The sequence below is a fragment of the Neodiprion lecontei genome, chromosome 6 (genome assembly GCF_021901455.1).
Source record: "Neodiprion lecontei isolate iyNeoLeco1 chromosome 6, iyNeoLeco1.1, whole genome shotgun sequence".
Classification (NCBI taxonomy): Eukaryota; Metazoa; Arthropoda; class Insecta; order Hymenoptera; family Diprionidae; genus Neodiprion; species Neodiprion lecontei.
The window spans coordinates 22,769,299-22,791,351 of NC_060265.1; the positions used below are offsets into that span (position 1 = coordinate 22,769,299).

General features: G+C 38.6%; 1 protein-coding gene across 8 annotated transcripts in view; it reads right to left on the reverse strand.

Moving 5' to 3' along the window:
- Positions 1–289: 289 nt before the first annotated feature.
- The window catches only part of LOC107217122 (sodium channel protein para), a 66,477-nt gene continuing 44,713 nt past the window's right edge, over positions 290–22,053 (reverse strand). The window contains exons 16-31 of one of the 8 annotated variants that reach the window (XM_046744309.1): positions 19,338–19,612; positions 19,029–19,202; positions 18,581–18,931; positions 18,236–18,440; positions 17,160–17,294; positions 16,634–16,766; positions 16,425–16,546; positions 15,956–16,215; positions 15,690–15,863; positions 12,866–12,988; positions 10,616–10,738; positions 10,340–10,534; positions 9,953–10,198; positions 9,192–9,462; positions 7,666–7,970; positions 290–7,552 (exon numbers count right to left, since the gene is read on the reverse strand). In XM_046744309.1, the coding sequence (XP_046600265.1) occupies positions 6,767–7,552; positions 7,666–7,970; positions 9,192–9,462; positions 9,953–10,198; positions 10,340–10,534; positions 10,616–10,738; positions 12,866–12,988; positions 15,690–15,863; positions 15,956–16,215; positions 16,425–16,546; positions 16,634–16,766; positions 17,160–17,294; positions 18,236–18,440; positions 18,581–18,931; positions 19,029–19,202; positions 19,338–19,612 (3,878 nt within the window). In that variant the 3' untranslated portion in view covers positions 290–6,766. Of the gene's footprint in view, positions 7,553–7,665; positions 7,971–9,191; positions 9,463–9,952; positions 10,199–10,339; positions 10,535–10,615; positions 10,739–12,865; positions 12,989–14,814; positions 14,938–15,689; positions 15,864–15,955; positions 16,216–16,412; positions 16,547–16,633; positions 16,767–17,159; positions 17,358–18,205; positions 18,441–18,580; positions 18,932–19,028; positions 19,203–19,337; positions 19,613–22,053 lie in introns of all 8 variants that reach the window. The other 7 variants (XM_046744308.1, XM_046744307.1, XM_046744310.1 and 4 more) reach the window with 7 other exon arrangements.

Sequence of the window (22,053 nt, forward strand, 5' to 3'; positions counted from 1 at the left end):
ACAAACTTTTATTTTCGTAACAACGTTGCTTTTTTTTTCTCTCCCTTTCTTTTTACTAGCATTGATAATCTCGTATTAATCCAGGATTCATCTAAGGTCAATCAATCGTGGATTCTTACACGTGTTAGCTTGTAAACTACGAAGGTTGAGCTATGGCAGTTGCTCGCTTATTTACTGACCGATCGGTACGATTTCAATGGATCGTTTTACGTTATAAACTTTTACGGTAGTGATTAATGTAAGCCGTTAGCTAATACGATAATCGATGATCCCGGTTTGCTCGCGAGTCAAATCGAAAAAGGTCCAAGTTTTTCTTTGCTTTAATTTATTATTGTTTTTTTTTTTTTTTTTAGCTTTTTCTTATTGAGCACCTACGAAGCCCTTACTACTCGTATCGTAATAAGGAATAATTTTGTTTTTTGTTACTTTTCATTCTGCATTGCGGTTTACAATATATTATAATATATTATATACTTTATATTTTACATCGCACAACTTTTGGGCATTATTATTATTATTATTATTGTTATTGTTATTATTATTATTGTTGTTGTTGTTGTTATTGTTATTGTTATTATTATTATTATTGTAGTAACATTGCCAGGGGAAGTGTACGACGGTGCAATCAATACTTGCTCCCGAGCAATATATTTTTAAGGGGAGGGGTTTTGGTGGTCGGGGGAGGTGGCAGGGGTGGGTAGAAGGGGGTAATACATATACATATATACATATATGTATATATGTGTATATGTATATATGTACGTAACTATATCTTACAATGTACAATATATATCGTCGCGTAAAAGGCAACGTGAGTTAAAAAATTTATTTAACTTTTATACACGCAAACTTCCCCCAATCGATGTTACCACAAGTTTCTAATACCGAGATGAAGCGACACTATGCATTAACGATAGCCTCATTTACGCATATTCTGTATCGTCCTTATATAAGTATTCATGATAATGCGATTCAAGAAAGAAAATATTAATATTCATTGCCCACGATGGTGAACACGAACATTGGAAAACTGGGGAAGTCTTGGCTCCAACGTAGGGCTTAATATTCTTTCTCTCGAGTCAGCTTTATACGCGATCTTTTTATTTTCATGTATTCAACCTCATTTATTTGATTTTTCACTTTTTCCTCCATCTATTATCTCTGTTAAACGTAACTTCGCTATTCATATTTTTTCTTGTTGTTCTTGTTGTTGCAATTATTTTTATTTTTATTATTATTATTACTATTAGTATTATTATTATTAATATTATTTTTTTTGTGATTATTATTATTATTGTTGTTATTATTGTTATTACTATTACCACTATTACTACTATTACTACTCCTACTACTACTACTACTATTAATATTATTATCGTTATCATTATTATTTTGCCGAATTTTTTTTTATAATGACACTTACATTTAAAGCCCTTGAAAACATCACATCGTAGTTCATTATGACACGCAAAAAATTTGATCGAAATACTTTAGTGAAATATATAAAAAATGGAACGGTGCTTAAAATTGTGGAAAGTTCAGCAGCAGTCGTGGCAGCCATATTAATTAATATTTAACCGTTATTATAGTTCGGTCATCCCGTTAAATATGACACATGTATTTATATAACAAATTTCGCCCCGTGAACCCAAAAATTGCCTTTCAAGGCCGAAATGCCTTGTACATCATAATAATATGTGACGTATATTTTCACGCGCTGATTTTTGTGTTTTTTTTTTTTTTTCACCGTAGTTTTCGAGTCTGAACTCGCAATGCTCTGTCGTTTATCACTCCGTTGTACCCGTGCAAGAAGGTATACTTGCTACATCTTTTTAAACGATTTTTTCCAAATATTTATTTCGCGATAGTTGAAGGTTTGCGTCAGCATTGTACGCATAGCGATGCGATGGGATCCGCGGCAGCTCAGAATTATATGCAGGGAGTACGCGGCGGGCATAATTTTATTGCTCGTTACTCGTGGAGACTCGCTACTAGGAGTCATAGACGATTTTACAAAGTTGAATGCTAGAATATGGATGGAACGGTAACCGGACATAAAAGAGATAGGTACTGTGAAAATGACAACGCTTTCATTCATCTCGGTTATCGAATTATTTGCACAAATTACAAGAATTCATTTAAATCTAAGGTAATTGGCTGTTTCTTTATTTTATTTTTCTTCCAATTTAAAGCACTCGCCCAGAAGTGAAGCCGATCACGATTATTTCGTTCGTCGGAGGTCGGCGACTCTCGGTGTACAATTGCGTTGAATGCGACGAAAGGCGCCGTACATTTTTAAAAATCAAACGCAAATATGAAGACTCTATACTTTATTGACGCACCAAGCGACGAGAATATTATGTTAGCGATTCGTGCAATCGTGAATTATTTTTCAAACAATGTTTGTTCGCTGCTTTGAATTTTTCTATAGCTTGAATCAAGCTACTTTGCCACTATGACACTTTCACTTCTTTTTAGCTGATTCTTTAACTGACGCGGAGCTGGTGAGACAAATTCTCGTCTTGTCAAAAATTTTAGCGAAGAATTTAATAAGACCGACAAATGATGCGAGTGCGGCCTCACCTCCAACGGACGAATTTTCAGATCCACGCCTAAATGCATATTATATATCATTATCAATAAGTCATTGATGCAACGTTCAATAATCGAGTACGAAAAGAACGCGTGATGAAACCCATTGAAAGAAGCGATGAAAATTTGACGCAAGATGACGAAAGTACCCGAATCTATACGGTGTATAGAAAACTTACTATATTTAATTTTCCCATATTTCCCCTGCCTCCGCATTTTATTCCATCCCTTTGACGTTAATTACATTTTCCTCATATGCAATAGGTACGTGGTTACTTTATTAAATCACCGCAGGCTTTGCTTAAAACACTTTGACATACGGACAAGCGGACTCGACACCAATAGTAGTAATTAGTAGTTTGTACGAGTAATTTACAATGATTCCTTTTTTTGAGCTTTCTATAGCTTAAATTAATGAACATTTTTGCTTAAACCATTCGAAACTCGTAATATCTCAAACCCATCATACTCGGTTGTCACTACGCGTTTTTTCCTTTTTCTCCTATTCAATCGTCATTCAACACGCCTCGCTGAGGCTGTAAACAAATATCCTGCGCCTCAACTCGCGCATTTCTACCTGCAGGATCACTTTAAATTGCGACATTAAGAAACCATGAATGTAAGTATAATTTGCCTCGTCCTCCAGAGCGCGACTTATTCAAGCTTATCGTTAAACAAATTTTTCAGCTTCACGCTCTGCTTTTTTTCTCTCTTAAAATCAACAACAACAGCCGTCGATTTACTGCTGGGGCTTTCAACGAGGCTTTTCTTTCTCCTGTGCCTATGCGCTTCTGCGTGTGTGTGTGTGTGTGTGTGTGTGTCTGTGTGAGTAGCAATACTTCTCCTCTCTCTACATTCTCCACTATTCCAGCAGGTCCTGCAGGATGCTGGGCCGCAGGCGAGGGCAGTCCTGACCGAGAACGGATACTTCGGACGTGAAGAGTGTGGTCCTGCGGGAAAACAGGGCTACACTAACTACGGGAACCAGACTCTCGTCCGCGGCCCTTCCGCTTGTGTGTCAGTGTGTGTGTGGGTTTCAGTTTTTCCTCTGCGCACCTGGATAGGCATGTGCAACCGTACACATGGACCACCTTGAAATACTTATGCGTGTAAATACAAGGGTCCAACTCGTGCAATTATTACAGTACGATTTAAGTCTAAAATAAAAATTTCCCCCGGTAGTTTTGGGTGTGTCTCGCAACTTTTTGTATGTTTTAATTTTTGATTTTTCATTGTTTTCTCTTCTCCTCTTCGCCCGAATCTTCTTTCAGCTACTTCTCATCTTCTCATCTCGTCATATATTTTCGGGACACGCAGCGAATCTTGTCGTCTGTCGCATATAATGGGACACTTTTACATACAAATTTATATTTATACGAGAGAATTTCTGTGTGTGTGTGTGTGTGTGTGTATTTATGTATTATTAATGTATTATTAATGTATAATTAATTATAATTTAAATGATGTTGATTTGAATGAGTCGTTTAAGTTATTTCGTACTCTTAAAAATTTGTGTCGGTTACTCGCTTTAGTATTTTTTTTTTTTTTTATACGTGACTATAATGAAAGTTAATTTTAATACAATAAATGTCCCTCTTACAGCTCTCTCTTTGTGTCTTTGTCGCTCTTAATTCCCTTTCATGTTACCTTCTTACATCGACAATTACTATATTATTACTTTACGATGTGTTTTCATTCCAAACAATATCCTTATACATATATATAATATATATCTGTCTTTCTATATCTTTTTTCACACAATATATTCTCACTAACATTTTCTTCTCTCAATTTCCCTGTCTCTCATTATTTCTAAGCTTCTTCAATTATATAACAAATAAGCTTTTTCTCGTATATAATAATAATAATAATAATTTTTTTTTCGTTTTCTTTTTTTTTTTTTGGTTTTGTTTCGTATTTAATAATTTATTTATATGCAGGCGATTGTTATTGGTTATATAATAATAATAATTTTTTTTTTATATTCTTTTTTTTAATTTTAATTAACATTATTGTATTTTATTCTGAAGCCACCTACAACGTGTTTTAGTGTGTGTTTTGTATTTCATCGTATTTTTATTTGTTAATTTTTTGTATGCTTTTTTTTCTAGTTTGGTTTTTTTTTTTTTTTTCTTGTTTAATCAATTTATTTTGTAAACGTGTAAATAGTTATTTAACTTGCGGCATCCTCACGTCATCCCCCCATTGTGGGGGCGTAATCGCACCCACATCACGCGAACGGTGACAATGTTATTATTATTGTTTTTATTATTATTTATTCATTTATCCTTATACTCGTCAATTTACTAATATCCTGTCGCACCACATCCAGCGTCCTCCAAACACCTCCTTCAGTCCGCACTTTGATTTTTCATTGTTCCAACGTTCGTTCGGCGCGTCAAATTCGCACCCCCTCCCATTGTCCTTGTCATCTTTTCCGGCTCTGTACATCACATCTTCTTTATATCTTCTCCCTGTGACACACTCACTCACGAATCAATCAGTTCCTCGGTCTTCTCGTTTTTATCATCATTATCATTACTGTTATTATTATTATTATTATTATTATTACTATTGTTATTATTATCATCATCATCACCGTCACGCTTGTCTTTCCACTCACACACGCAAATGAAAAATAGAATCGATAACAATAAGAAGACAAAAAAAAGTTAAATAAAAAAAATAACCAACGAGAGATAAGAATTTGGAAAATAAACGACGATATAATATGTGTATATAGAAGAAGTGTATATGCGAGTAAATTTATATGTACGAGTGCAATTAGAAAAAAAGCCGAAACGCTGCAGTGTGTTATAATAATAGGCTGTTTAATGAAGTGGGATATCATTCGGTCGGATAGAAATAACCCTTGTAACGCCGCTGCATATGTACCAAATTGAGTTGCACTATCGGGAAATGGGATACGTATCGTGATCCCTCAACTTTCGACTGGGTAATTTACTCCCGTCGGCGCATCACTGTCTGCAATTAATATTTTTCGACACTCCGCAGTTACAATTTAAGGCTCCAAGTCAGGCGAATATTACACAGGGTTTAACATCATTTGTTATCAAGTACGTTGATTATTTCATCGCAAGCGATAGCGAGCGCTTGTAGATCATTATGAACGGGTCTCTGTTTCTTCTCTTATTTATTTATTTATTTTTATTTTTATTTTTAATATTCTCATTCTTTTTTTCTTTTTTTTTTTTATTTTCGTCTGCAGCGGGAGGGAGGAGGCCATTGTTACGTTTGTTGTTAGACGTTGGCAACAATCCTTTTGACAACGTATAATTGCGGCACCGGGCGTATAATAATTCATGTACGCCCCGAATCAAACGGCGAGAGAAAATCGACGATGCACTTTGGCCAATGAGAACGCAGGGTCACGATTCCTTTCGGGGAAGTTTATGCAATTTGCTGATAGTCCAAATTATTTATAAAAGGAATCGCAACGTCAGTCATCCTCGGTTGTATCAATTAGCTGGCTCAACGGCGAAGCGAGAAACGAACGAAGAAGTCGATCGGAAGTTGTTCCAAAACCTCCGGACGTCGTTGCGATTCTCCCATTCGCGTGATCACATTATCCGATAGATTCTCGCCGATCGATCGGCGCGCGATTCTTTTCCCACTATTGAATCATCCAATATCCTCTATATCGCTCGCGGTATCATGCGTGTAATACATAATATATATATACACATATATATACATATATATTATATATATATATATATAATATCGGAACGATTCATCAAACGGCAGCAGACGACGGCCGATGCAGACGATTAAAGGCAACTAGTTGGAGGATTAATTTTTTACTTTATTTTCTTTATTTCAATTATTTTTTCCTTCGTTTGAATATCGTTTTTTGTTTCTTTGTTCACTTCTTCAGTTATCGATAATATGCTTATGAACTTTTTTTCTCTTCTTTCTCTTTCTTTACATGTACATATACATATATCTGTGTATGTGTGTATATATATATAGATATATGTGTGTGTGTGTGTGTGTGTGTGAGTATGGGTTGGCGCGTGTAATGCGAGCGTGTGTGGCTGTGTATATGTATATGTTTATACATCTATAAGGCTGTTAAATAGTATAAATATAACGCGTGTGAGGTGTTATTCATTAGTGTTAATTAATAATTGGGAGGAGGACGCGGCCGCGATCAGACATCCGCCGTGCGCGATGTGACGCTGGGCGAACGGCTGTGGATGACGACCCGATGCCCGTTCTTCGTTACGAAGCCGTCGCTCTCCACGAGGACAGCCGTCTGCCGCCCCCGGGGGTCGGTGTCCGGGTCGTCGCTCTCCTCGCTCGGCCCCCCGAGCCTTTGCTGTTTGTGCTTGCGCCAGGCGTTCTGGATCAGCCGAGCGCAGTACTCTTCACGCTGACGCCACAAGGTCGAAGAGACGGGCTCGTAGCCCGCCTCGTCCGGTCTTGCTTGCACCTCGCCGAGCTCGGTCGTCTCCTCGATAGGATTGCCCTTTCTCGCGAAGAAGTCCTTTGTGAGTGCATCGAGAATGTCCACGCAAAACATAAGGTCGCCCTTACATATGGGGATATCCATCGACACAATCTTGTACTTGTTCGGCTTGTGTATCTGCAACGGCGGCTCTAGCACGTCCAAGAAGTCAGAGAGCTGCTCGTATCTTATGTACTGGGTACCGTCGGGGTCGAACTGCTGCCATATCTCGTAGTACATGTCGTAGTCGTCGTCGGTCAGACCCTCCTGCACGTCCTCCGTCGCTTGGGAGTAGTTTTCGAGGATAACGGCGATGTACATGTTTATCACGATCAGGAAACTTATCACCAGGTACGAGAGGAGGTACGCTATTCCTATCGTCGACGAGCCGCAGTTGCCGGGGTAACCGATCTCGTTGTTTGGCTCCTGGCAGTCCTCCTCGTTTATTATACCGTCCAGAACCCCGTCCCAACCGGCCGAGGTAGACATCTGGAATCGATGTAGCGATATAAGGCATGTCCGTTCACTCGTCGCTTTCTCCCCGTGCCATTTGTAATTTATTCGTTTTTTTTTTTCCGCGATTCTTTTTCGATGTCACTCACCTGGAACAACAGTATCATCGACTGCGTGAACGTCTTGAAGTTGTAGACGTCGTCGAGGCCGCTCTTGTCCTTGACGTGCATGAAGAAGGACATTCCGAATATGGCGAAGATGAACATCACCAGGAAGAGGAGTAAACAGATGTTGAAGAGCGCCGGTAGAGACATGGCAAGTGCGAAGAGCAGCGTTCTTATGCCCTTGGCTCCCTTGACCAAACGAAGTACTCGACCAACTTTTGCCACTCGAACGACACGAAGTAACGTCGGTGAGACGAAATACTTTTCGATTATGTCGCTGAGTACCAGACCTAAGAAAATACGGGCAAAATGGATGTTAGCGGATCGGCCGGCTCTAAAAATTTCAGTTTTTGCATGCCGCTACTTCTCACGATGCGATTATTTTCATAACAGGGGAAAAAGGGACGATGAGCTACGGATTGCACTGCTTGTACTGACAAGTGGAGAGGTGTGTGCGTTGTGCTTTGGTAACTGATATTTCTCTTGCATTTTTGTACTTGATACCTTCTGTTCTGTTTTTGCCTATTTTCTGTAGAATATTAAGGTTGATTATGATTAATTAATAGAAAAATCATGCCTCTCCTCTACGGTGCTTTGAATGAAATAGGTAATTACTTCTGTACGCTGCTAGGTACTCAATGGGTCGACGTAAATTGGACGGTTTATTCAGAGCTAGTTTTCTGTCAATTCGACTGACCGAGTGATCGTATGATATTCGTTGAATACGTCGAGCCATTTTGCTAGTCTATTTAGTCTATGATAGCATTATATAACGGAAATATTGTGTGGCAATATTGTCGAGGTGTCAGTTTAGGCTCATGAATTATACTGTGTATAAAAAGTATTAGAGAAGAAAATTTATTACTGGATAACCAACCATGCCTTACCCGGCCTTTTTCATACGACTGAGCTTTTTACCTCACCTCGCATCAAAGGTTCGAAAATGCACGAGAGTACCGCATAAGTTACCCTTCACATCAAACATTTATACATCTCTCGTAGACGCAGGAGTGCAGGAAGCAGTCGATTGAAGGTTTACGAGTGACGCGGGATTTTTGGGGGAATGAATTTGGGTATACGGTGAGTGGGGAAAAACATCAATTTGACATCAATGTAAGGCTACATAGCGTAATGGCGTCCATCAGTCATTGCAACCCGAGTGAAACGGTACCCTGAGCGCTCGAATTATTGTCCTTTATCATTTCAATATTGCGTGTAGCGTGAGAGAGAACAAGAGAGAGAGAGAGAGAGAGAGAGAGAGAGAGGAAATGTGATACATGATAAATGAAGATGTAGCATACTCTAGCTATGGTGATCCTAGCGATCAATAAACTCGGATGCACTACGATATATACCTACAGCGAGGTAAAAACAGTTTTCATCGCTTGTAACAATGTATGGTAATAAAATATAGTGTAATTGGCACGTAGCGAAGAGCGATCAGGGTTCATTTGACATATGAGCAGTTTCATTGGGGTCATATGACTGATGTTATCATTACGGTACATTACCTAATATTGATAATATAACGACAACAAAATCAAACAGGTTCCACGGCTCCTTGAAATAGTGGTAACGAAGGGCGAATATCTTCATCAGACACTCGCTGGTGAATATCACTATGAATATCATGTTTAGGTAATCCAGCACATCACTGAATGTTTTGCTTTGCTGGTAATGATCCAGTGTCATTGTCAACATGTTCAGTCCGATGAACAACATGATTATCATATCAAACTTCTTGTCCGTCACTATTTCAAACACTATCGCTTGAGGTCTCCACTGAAAATAAAAGAAAATAACAAACGTTAACTCGCTTCGAAATAGATGTCATGTATATATATAATATATGTGTATATGTAGATACTACTCGGCACTAGATATCGTTGAGGCGACAAGCATATGCTATAGGATTGCCAAATGATTTGGGAAAAACCATAGGTAATTATTGCCTATCGAGGAACGTGTGTCTTAGCCATATGCGTGATATAGGTACGTGGTATCGTCTAAATCCGTTATTTGTAGGTATATAAATACATCTATTCGCTACGTGGAAGTCGGAAAAAATTCTGTCTACTATGGTGTGAAAGTTGATGAAAAATACTTGCAACTTTGCTGCAAAATATTAATGAAACATAATTAATTACATTTTACTTTCATACACGATTAGTTACTCTTTTTTCCATCTTCGAGAGGTATACGGCTAACATCACTGATAAGTCGGGAAGAATTTGTACAGAACGATTTGCAAGACTCAGTGACGATCACTCACCCTAGGTCGTGGTATAGCCTTGAGTGGTTTTTTGCTTCCCATTTTCTTCATGGCGTTGTAATACTTCTTCTGATCCTCGGTCATGAACATTTCCAACGACCCGCCGGCCTTCTTCTTCTGCTCGTTAAAGTTGTCGATGATAACTCCGATAAACAAATTCAGAGTGAAGAATGACCCGAATATAATAAAGAAGACAAAGTAGAGATACATGTAGATGTTTGTCTCGCGAATCGGTTGTTTATTCACCTGTAATAAACAATCACGCTTACGTAAGAACTTTTTGTTACTCGCGTTTCCCCCTTACTCTCTGAGCGTGGATTTATTCGATTAGCGATTCAATTTTTACGACAAATCGAGCATTCTTTCCGATAATTTATCAATGCTTACGTCTCTCGAGTCGATCGCATCGTTCATTATCTGTATCCATCCCTTGAACGTTGCCACCTGGAAAAGGCACAGGTAAGCTTTACCGACGTGGTCAAAATTCATCGGCGAATTTTCCCAGGTGTAATTTTCAGCTATACAAGCATTTCTGTCTGGTATTATCTCGTGGCTCAGCGTCGTTTTGTTCGCATCCACGCACTGGAAGGCAAAAGGTCAAGGTTGAAAACACCCCACGAATTACATTACGACCAATTTATGCCGATGACCGTTCACGCTTACCTTGAAGTACTTTCCAGCGAATAGCTGAACCCCCATTATGGCGAAAATCAACCAGAATATCAGGCACACCAGCAACACGTTGAAGATAGACGGAATTGCTTGCACGAGAGCGTTTACAACCACCTACAAGGTACAATTCGTTAGAAAGATTGACTGGAAGCCAACACAGGCTATGCATTCTAACGTTGGACTAGTTGCAAATCAGATTTGAATATATATTTATATCTTTATGAATTTTCAGACTTCACGACGTGAGAGATTCAGGCATAGTCATTTTGCAGTTCGTATAAATTCCGAATTTTAACTATTCGAACATCGATCGAACGAGTCGATTCTGTTCTCGTTTCTTTTCTTTTCGTTTCCTCGCGAAATACAAGTTACGCGAAGGATGAAAATTCACGGTGTATTTAAGAATTCGGCAAATATATTGAGATCAATAATTATCGAAATTGACATTCTCAAAAACTTATAAGATGCACTGCAACCCTATTGGTCTACGCTGCTCTGATTTGTGTTTTCCTAATTGCCTCTAATGTACGTGCAGTTTTTTTTTTATTAAACCAAATCTCGTTGTGTCAAACTATCGGCTATAATCTTTTGTGCTCAGATGTAACTAACCCCACGCGAAAAAGACTTGTGCTAAATTTGTAAGAATACTGAAGTTGCGAATAACTCTCGCGTGTATGTTACTACGATTCTTTGATATTGCAAAACAATAGACTAATTCAGAATGTTGCAAAAATACATCAAAAGCTGAAAATTCAATTCTGCGATACTCACGCGGCTCAAAATCAATGCCTGAATAAAATACGAGTATAATCTCATTCGTACCTTCAGCTGAATGGTTGGTAAATTGATTTGATTATTCTTAAATATTGTGCGACAAGCAATGCTCTATATTTGTATGGATCTGCCTGCTTATTGGTACTTTTTACGCTCTCAAAACGTGACACAATTACCGAAACTCTAACAAGAGCGAAAGAAGCAGACGAGAAATATTCTTCTCTTCGTTAATTTTAAATTAAGCATTTGTCTGTTTCGAATTAAACAAGAAATAAAACAACAGCTTTTGAATACTCAACAATAACAACTGACACCGTTGTTTTTATAGCAAACAACTTCTCGTTGCTCAAGCTCCTGTCTCTGATATACATAAAAAAAAACTCTCCCGAGATTACGAACATGTACAAACAAGACACATTCACTTCAAGCAATGCTAAGGCCCACTAAATGCAAGCAGAAAGTATCATGCGACATAATAGAGAATCTCAGATAGATTTGAAGTATAAAAGCCAGTGTGTCATGCGGTTAAACGGCGAGTTTTACAGTAAAAAGGGCTTGACGTGTCGGGGTTGGGCATGAACGTGATTCTTAAATCAAATGTCTCAGCGACCTTATTATCACTATGTCATATTTCGGGTACCTGAGCATGAATCTATTCGAATAAGGTTTGAACAGAAAAATAAAATGAGATCTCATCGGCTGCTATTGATCAGTTTGCGAAACTCTGTGATTATTGCATGTTTGAATTTTTTGCAGTTTTTGTTGTTGTTGATCTTCTCTTCGAAATTCTTCAATGACGCAGATGAAACGTGTTTTATGTGCGTGTGTGTATATTGCGATATATCGTCTATTTGTCTTAAGCTATGTACGTATGTAATGCATTCATTCTCATTGTTACATAATTATTGTATTTTCATCGGCCAGCTTGCGTTTGACGAGAAAATTATTAATCAGATCGGTGCGCGAATAGTTTCATTGAGAAACTGCAATGTCGGTCTGAACAAAATCGAATACGCGATACGAATAATGATTTTTAGTGCAACATCATCGTCGCTCGCAAGCTTTGCATGTAAATATACTTGACAAAATACAAAAAACGCTGGACAGCTTTGAAGCATAACTTTGAAAATGTGACGAACCGCAAGACTCATATTCATCGATGAAGATGCCACTGAAATCGAAGCGAAGTATACTCGAAGGTGCCCAGCGTTGTGCCATAACGATATTAAATGTAAACGTAGCTTTCGCCCTAGGGGCGCTAATCTATATATATATTATATATATTATATATATATATATAATATGTAAACTATAATATGCGACAAAATGAATGATAATATATATATCACTACGGCAATAGAGATGACATCAAAAAGGAACGTCGGAAACTATTTATCAACAATATACGTGACGGGTGAGAAAAGAGACTTGGACAAGGTCAGCTGAGACGCTTCGCACGCTACATACCCGCATCCCCTGCATTCTAGACATCGCCCTGAGCGGTCTTAGGGCTCTTAGGGTCCGCATTGTTTTGAAGGCTTGAATTCCCCCTGCGCCACAGAGCGACGCTACGAAGTTAATGAGGGAGACCTGCAGGCGAGAAACAGTCATAGCAAGGTAGAAGCTACGCAGAAGTCAGAACTAAAGTTCGTTCGGTATTTCACGTCCTCGTAATTTTACGTTTCATTCAATTTTTTTACTTCTATTTTCTTTCCTTCATTTCTTTTTTTCTTTTCATCCTTCATCACCCAAATTATTAACTCATCAATTATTAACAACAGTAACAGGAACAATTATAACAAGTAAAACAGTTGCACAGACGATCGGCGGTGAGATATCAATTTTTTCATCACACGGGGCGACGACGAAGCGGACGAAGCGGACGAACCCGGCGGCGGTTATGCTATCGGTATAATGTATGAGTAGATAGGCTGGTTTCCTAATTTCCTTTACTTCAGATTTATTGTCATAATAATTATCGTTATTATCTTCATAATTGTTGATGGTTATATTAAATATTTAAATGTCTGATTTTAGTCAAAACTCTAGAGGTATAGCGGTGTCAGGGTCACCAAACTGTAGAAAATTAGTAAGTATAGAATACAGAAAATGACAGTGTAGCAGCAGCAACAATCAGGAAACGATTATATATATGTATACATGTATATAACCATATGCATAAATGTATGTTTATATGTATATACACATATATAACAGACGAGAGACAGAAATGTACAGAGTGTTTTTTTTTTATTCAAAAGACAACGAACAATCGGCTCCATCCTGAAACAGACTAAACATTTCGAAACCACTGCGAAACTTCCACGTTAAGCGGTACAAATTTACCAAACGAAACCGCCGTTTTATTTTTCACTCTCGTAAGAACGTGGTATACAAATTGAATTAAATTGAAACACAGGTCACTGTTAATCGCGAGAAAGATTTGGTGAAAAATTGTTAGTATCAAGAGATCCGCGTACCGTGGAAACGCAGACCGACGCCAACCGCAAACAGATAAATGCGACGGAGATGAAAGATTTTTGAAATGTCTATACAACGCGTAACGTGTATGATAATTTTCAGATCGAGCGATAATATCGGCTGTGAGAAAATTTGAAGATTTAATTTTTATGTATTGTTTTCTATCCGTCATCGGCGGGCGTTGGTTATGTAATAAGGAAGGCTAAGTAAAGACACTCAGGGAGCTTGTACGTTACATACAAAGCATACTTTCACGGAGCACAACAATTATTTGATATGAAAATTTGTATATAGAAAAAGGCGTACACGGCATAGCTTAGTACGACAAAGACTCCAGTACCAGTGCAGACACCAAGTAGATTGAATTTGGACGTCAGTGTGCCGCCGCACGCCATAATTAAGCACACCACGGTATGCTACAGTGTAGCTGGGGATCTCAATAATGGGGATAAGCTAAAGCCAAGTTTGCTTACAGATCTTTACGACCGACAATTCTACGTGGCACATCGCTAGTTCATTGATTAATTATAGATAAACGCGTCATCGTTACCACCCGACAAGTTTCTTTTTAATAAGTTTCTGATTTTCTCCGAGAAATTTGGTAAGCGGCAGTTAACTGTTAATCAAGCACCACAATCAAGCTTAGAACCTCGTTTAGCCTTGAGATTGAGATCCGTTAAAGGAAAGAGCTATATTTTACTGCAAGAATATGCGGATGTTATCCTGATGATTATCAGCGTTATTGTTATTATTATCGTTCTCATCGTTATTTAAGGATGATGAAACATATACGCAGCGTAGAATTGAACGTCAGACTTGAGTAATTGTTATTTGTCGTTCGATCTGCGGTGTTTGGGATCAAGTTGGAATTTGGATGAAACCGGAGCGCGGGAACCGGTTGGATATTTTCAATCCTCGTTGTACCGATGACTTACTCTCATTCCCTCCCAACGAGAGACTGCTCGGAGAGGTCTCAATGCCCGAAGTGTTCGCATTGAGCGGAACGCCGGAATGTCTGCCGCACCAGCCCAGATTGCTCCCAAGTTGATCAGTGATAGCTATCGTCATTAACTCATACGTTATACATTTTAATATACATGTGTATATATACATATGTATGTACATATATATGTATATACATACGCATATACGTTGCCCACACACTTAGGTATAGGTATATCAAGAAATGACCGTATGCGATTGAACGATCAACCTCGAGTTGACGTTCGCCCCTGACACATTATTCTGGTTGCTGTAACGACACAACCATGGGATTATCAGTTCGAAACTTTTGCAATAGTGCGTCGAAAGTTGAAAAAATTCATTGCGGAAATTGAGTATAATTCGCGGATGGTTTGGACTATCGCAAAGTCTTCGAACTGATTCAGGAATTATGATAAGGAATCGTTGAGTTATTCGAGTTATCGCATCTGTATCGCCTACCGTAGAGCTGGAATATTATCTGGAAATATATACTTGCTAAAAGACAGTGTAAGTATAGGAACAGAAAAATGTATGCCAGTGACATTTTATCTGGAGGGAAATATTGTTGATCTATATATGTATAAAGACAGGATGAAACGGTGAAAGAATAAATTTTCCCCGCTGGTAAACTATTTGTGCACAAGCTTTACGAGCTTTAAAGACGAGTTTTATTTTTCACGGATAAAGCCGAGATTGATCTCGGCCTCTGACGTCGGTTTTATATTCTCTCGACATTGACGGTTTTATTCGTTTCTCAGATATTCTTTCACAGCGTCTCGACACGTCAACGAACAACGGTATTATTTATCACTGCTGAATCTCTTACCATGACGATGATGAAATCAAGCCAGCACCACGCGTTAGTGAAGTACTTTTTGAATCCCAGGGCGAGCCATTTTATCAACATCTCGATGAAGAAAATTACGGTGAATATTCGATCCATGTAGTACAGTATATCCTGAAGAATCGGTCTGGACGAAAGATGGACGTCTTCCAACGCCTGTCGATGGACGAAAATAGACGTGCTCGAGTGAATTTCAAATTCCTTTCATCGACCCAACTTCGCGCCACACTCAACTAAGTAAATATTACCAGAGCCAAACTGCTGAGCAGAATCATCGTGATAACGGCCGTCTCGAAATACTTGTTTTCTATCAATTGGAAAGTCTTCAGCCGCAAATTGGCCCATCCTTGCCAGAAAGGAGCGTCGTCATCACCCGCCAGGAACGGAAACTTTTTGTAACAATTATCCGGGCAGCAGTCAGCAGGATAGTCGGCTTCGATTATCTCCTCGTCAGTCCGGATAATTCCGTGCAGCTCCTCTTCGCCTTCTTCACCGTCTTCCTCTAGATCTGTCGAAGAATCGATATTTATGTAAATTCAACCGTGAGGAACTTGGTAGGACTAAGTGGACGTTAAATCACATTGATTTGCACGATGACCTGCCGAAGACGATAAAAATCTCAACGCTATTGTACGGCTGAATGGGTCCTGAAGGATCAGCGGATACGGGGAAGAGGATTAATGAATCGTGAGCTTCTGTCAATACCTAGTAACGAACCTTCCTGATCGAGATCTTCCTTGCTCGCGTCTTTCTTCTCTTCGCCGTCTAACGAATCGACACTTCCTTTGTGACTCTCGTCCTTGAACGGACGATTATTGTGACTACCGTACGATTTATGACTGTAAAAGAAATTTGGTATTTTTTACACTCCGCATCTTTGGAACAAGAGTTTCTGACTACTTATGAACGTGTCCATTGGTACCGACCTTATCGTGTCTTCCTCGTGATGATTCAGGTACTCGTGTTCCATTCTATTGTCGTGATGATTTATTGAGTTACCGATCGCCTTCGTATTGTTCATACACAGTTTTCCCTTTTTCAATTTGTTTTTCAGGTCTCCTTTGGAAACGGAAATATCCATAAAATTAATGACATTGTGCAACGCGACTAAGTCTACGCCACGAAACATCCAGACACATTTAGTGCTCGTTGAAGACATTGACCAGTCACGGTGCAGGTGATGAACTGTTGAAACTTGTAATTCCAGAGACGAAGAATCGGGAGGACTTCGAAGATTGATCGACTAATATCACGATGGTTTTAGACTCGGATACGAAATCTGTGATCAATCATCTTAACTTCCTGACGATTCTTCGCTTCAGGTTTTTACTAACAGAAATGTTAACGCAGTTACGTCGAAGGTGTATAAAAATAAATATGATTTCTTTCCCCGATAAACACTAGACAGTAAAGGTATGCGAAAGAGAAGAACTTCCGCGATTTCATCCTCACCATGGATGGTGAATTCCATGCCGTCGCCAATAGCCACTTCTAGTTGATTGTTAAGATCTTTAGCATTTTTCTTATCTCTGTAGCCATCTAGCTCACCATCAGCTAGATCTAAATCTCCATCGCGATCGATTCCATCTGCACAGTCACCCAGAATTCCACATCCTTTTTTATTAGCGGTATAAAAACGTCCGGACATCACTTAAACCACAAAACCTTTTTCGATTATTTAATAACGACTAATTTTTCTTTACACAATTCCAATACTCTTCTACCTCTTTTAGTCAACTTCAAATCTCTTAATTTCTTGTCAAGATAAAATATTCAAACGCCAGATAACATTCGGCAGTGAGTTCTTGTCTTAATAATTGCAATTCTATCATTGATCGAATTTTACTCTCACTGCATTGCCAAACGGTAAATTAAATTTTGTTCACAATGCATGCAACTGAATTAACCTATGGAATTCTGTCAATTCGAAATACCATATAGGTACTCAAAGTGAACGCCACTACACAGTGAAATAAACTGAATAAGAATTTAAATAAATGGACAAACAATAATATTAGTTAAATTAACAACTGATAACGATGGGTAATTTTTCAACTTTATCTAGCTTATATCGGTCATATCCACTTCAAATCCAACTTATAAAAGCGACTAGCAACTAGCCAAAATTTTATCCAAAAAAAAAATAAAAAATACCGTGTACTTTCGTTTTATCGTTTATTTTTCATTCTCATTTTATTCCCTTTGATTTACGAACGTGATACGAAAAACGCAAAATAATACGAAAAGAGTAAAGACCTGCCAACAAGATGTTTTACTAGTGGAAAAAATTAATTTTCAATCCTCGCGCATGAAAGAAGTTCGTAACAACTCCTTAAAACCGTATAGTTTACAAAGTGGTACCGCTTCGAAATGCTCCTCCGGTTGGCAGGTATACTTGGAAAAGAACTTGAAAAGACCACATGAAAGAAAAATTGGAGCCAAGACAGCGAGACGGACTACAACAGCGCACACAGCAAGCGATCTGATTGGATATAAACCTTCTTTCCAACTGTTGGACGGTCCCTCACCTGGCGCCTGATCGGATATCTGATTGGTGAACTTGGCTCGCATCATTTTAAACAGGTTAAACAGACTTCTCTTCACCCATTGTATGAATCGTGCTATCCTGTCGATAGCTTCAGCGATTTTATTCGTATCGTTGTCTGCCGTAGGTGCCGATAGATTCGACGAACCAAAGTTGCTCAAGAGCAAGGCCAAGAAGAGGTTGAGAACCTATTTTTTGGTCAACATTTCATACGGATGTTTCATAAAAATATTACTTCTCGTTACCGAGGCAAGTCATGAGTCATGATAATGATACTACGGTGTAAATGCAAACAACAACAACTAACAGGAATGACAAACACACTTACGACCAAGTTACCAATGACCACCGTCGCCAGGAAGAAAGGTATACAGGATACGTCTCCAACCAGCATACAATCCCACATAGACTCGATCCATTCTCCGCAAAGCACGCGAAATACAATCATGAAGGAGTGCATGAAGTCGGTGAAGTTCCATCGAGGAAGATCTCCGTCCGGGAATCGGTCGACGTTGTCGGTGTAATTTTTACCGAACAATTGCATGCCCATCACGGCGAATATGAAGATGATAATGCACAAGACAAAGGTCAGGTTACCCAAGGCACCCACCGTTCTGCCCATGATGGAGATAAGCAGATTCAACGTAGGCCAAGACTTTGCCAGCTTGAAGACTCTCAGCTGAAAAATTACGTGTACAAGTGACATAAAGTGTCGTTCTCGTCAGAGAGTGTGAGTTTTTTTTTTCTTCTCGGTTCTTTTTATCATCGACACCCACCAGTCGGAAGGAACGCAACACCGACAATCCTTGAACGCCCTCGAGACCCAACTCCAACAGCGACAGGGCCACGATGATAAAGTCGAAAATGTTCCACCCTTCCTGAAAGTAATACTTGGGGCTCATCGCGATCAGCTTCATGGTTGCTTCGATGCCAAAGGTGGTTGTGAAGAACTGGAAAGAGAAAAGATGCCGATCAATGACAGCGCGCGAAGATAGTACCTGTACGTGATAATTTGACGCCACTCGAAAATGAGGGAAGTTATTTCGGCCCCATCTCTCAATTTTTTTTTTTTTTTTTTTACTCACGTAATTTCCGGACTTCAGTACCCTATCCATATCCGGGTCCATGGCGTGATGATCCAAGGCCATGAAGAGTGTGTTGACTACGATACAGAGCGTGATGAAAAGCTCCACGAAAGGATCGAAGACGACCAGTGCGACAAACTCTTGAAACTTTAGCCAAACCCAACAGCAATCCCAGACACAAAATATGTCTATGCCACGAAGGCATAGAGCCAATAATTTTTCCTTGAATGCAGGACCTTCTTCGTCGTCCTCTGTCGGAAAGTAATAGATCGAAACTGAACCACGTGTTAGTAACTTCATTTGCCACCACTCTTTTTTGGGGAAAGAGTTTTTTTGTTTTCATTTCTTTTTTTAAGGAGATTTGGAGTCGGAATTCTTAACACCGGAAAGCCAGGGGGCTGTTGACAATGATGGAGAACGATCAGAAGACGCGCATAGCTTCTGAGTTTAACTTATTTCTTCCAATTTCGATCTATATCATAATGTTAATCTCAAACTCCGATGTTTGTTGAAAATTCCGGCTTACGGAGAGTATTCTTAAGCAACGAATTCTGACCGTTCATCCGACGACGAAACGACAATGATGCTTGTAGAAGTATCTCGAGACGATTAAGGATAGTCAAAGTTCATGCATGATTCTGGTACTCTGAATAATCTAGCCATTGTGCGTTTCGTACGAAAACCAAAATGTCTGGAAGCACACCTAATGAAGTGGCGATAAACTGTTTAAGCATTGTGAGACATTTAATACCTATCACCAAACCTTTTGTGTCATCTACGTTATACCTATTGACTGTCTATTTATTGCGGGAGAATCTACGATTATAATAGTATACGGGCGTATGTAAGATACGAACAAATTATTTACCGATTTACTTATTGCCAGAAATGTTGGTTTGTCATCAACCTTGTGCTCTACGAGTGTTAATTCCGAATAGTTAAGCCAAGTCCACGTCGGGAGGTGGATTTATTTTTCAATATTGTCACAAGATCGCACTTTTGTATAATGTCGCATAAAATGAAGCGCTGCCAATAACGTAAGCGTTTCAGCCTCCCACAACCCCCGAGCGGACTCGTGACTTCGTTAGAAGTAAATATCATAACGCTAATAAGTACAGCGTAAAATTAATATACCAATAAAAGGTGTATTATTTTGTATTAACACAATTATAAAGTGCTCTTGCTCAGAGATTTCCTATAATCAGCATAAGAAACGGTGCGATTGTTCTTTGGCGTAAGCAATCTATTTATTTATTAGGCATACAACGTTTCAAGTCATCGGTACTATTCCAAGTGATAGCGGGGCTTTATACAATGACATTGCTATGCATATATCGTGATTTTTTTTTCTATCACCGACTATTATCAAACAGCCAATCTACCATCGGAGATCTTTCCTGGTATACGAAATCTGATTGGCGTTAAACAAAATCCCGCGATTCTCTCAACACGACACAGCGTAAGTATACCAGTAAATCATTTCCCCTTTCACCAAGTCAACTAGTGTGTCATAACAACAGTCATCGATTCTAAACATGCAAGAAGTACTTTTTCATCCACATTCATAGGGTCCTAATACTAGTTCCATATACGAATACATTTTTGCGTTAACGCAACTAGTGCAATGAAACACAAATGCATAACAAAAATTATACTCTATGTGCATTGCGACATGCATCTCCATCATCCTATAACACGTGCAATTCAGTTACTAGGAACAAAAATTTTCTCATGTACAGAATGTGCGGGTGCATATCCAAAGTGCTAAAGAGTTTAGTGCAAAAATCGCCTAAAAATAGGGAAAGAAAAAGTAGAAAAACTCATCAATCAAGAATTGGGCAGGTTTATCAAAAAAGAAAAACATGCGACATGAAGAAATGATGAAAATAATTTCCTTCTCCGCAAGAAAAAAACTCTTTTTCCCCAAAAATTCTACAATCTACTCCACACACACACATACTTACGGATTACAAAAACAAGTAATGAAAAATACATATACATATATTATCAACACCGATTTCTGCACGTGTATATGATAGTATTTATCGACTACCCAGGCAAATTAAAACAGCTATCACGTATAATATTGATAATATAAGTGAGGAAACCATTTTGACAATTTACTAAAAACTCTCAACGTTTTACATCAATTCTAGCGAAAATCTTAATTTCAATAATTATCAATTCGAACGGTAAACAGCCAAACATTGCTATGTGTAATGAATTTTTCATACTCGGCTAAGAAATCAAAACATTATGTACCGTAACACTCCCTTTGCGCGTCATATACCGGTATGTTACTATAGCGACGATAGAAATGCAAAAAAAAACAAAAAAATCAAAGACTAAATTAAACGAAAATACCATGGGATTGAAATGTGAAAAACCATAGAAAAGGTGTGACAATGTAGTTATGGTACAAAAAACATATGCAAGAATTGAAGCATGACAATTCTGGGTTGTGTAGCAAACAAATTTCAAATTGACATGGGTGCGAGTTGAAATATTTCAAAAACAGTAGGTACAATAATATATAAGTAATATACAATATATGAATTGTGGGTAATGAAGTGTGTATGTTACATGGATACCAAATACTCATTCATACTATACGCACATAAGCATATAGTACAACATAGTACTCAGGTAGGTACAAACTGTCAAAGGCATATGCCAAATAGTGACGCTAACGATAAATCGTATAAAAAATTTACAC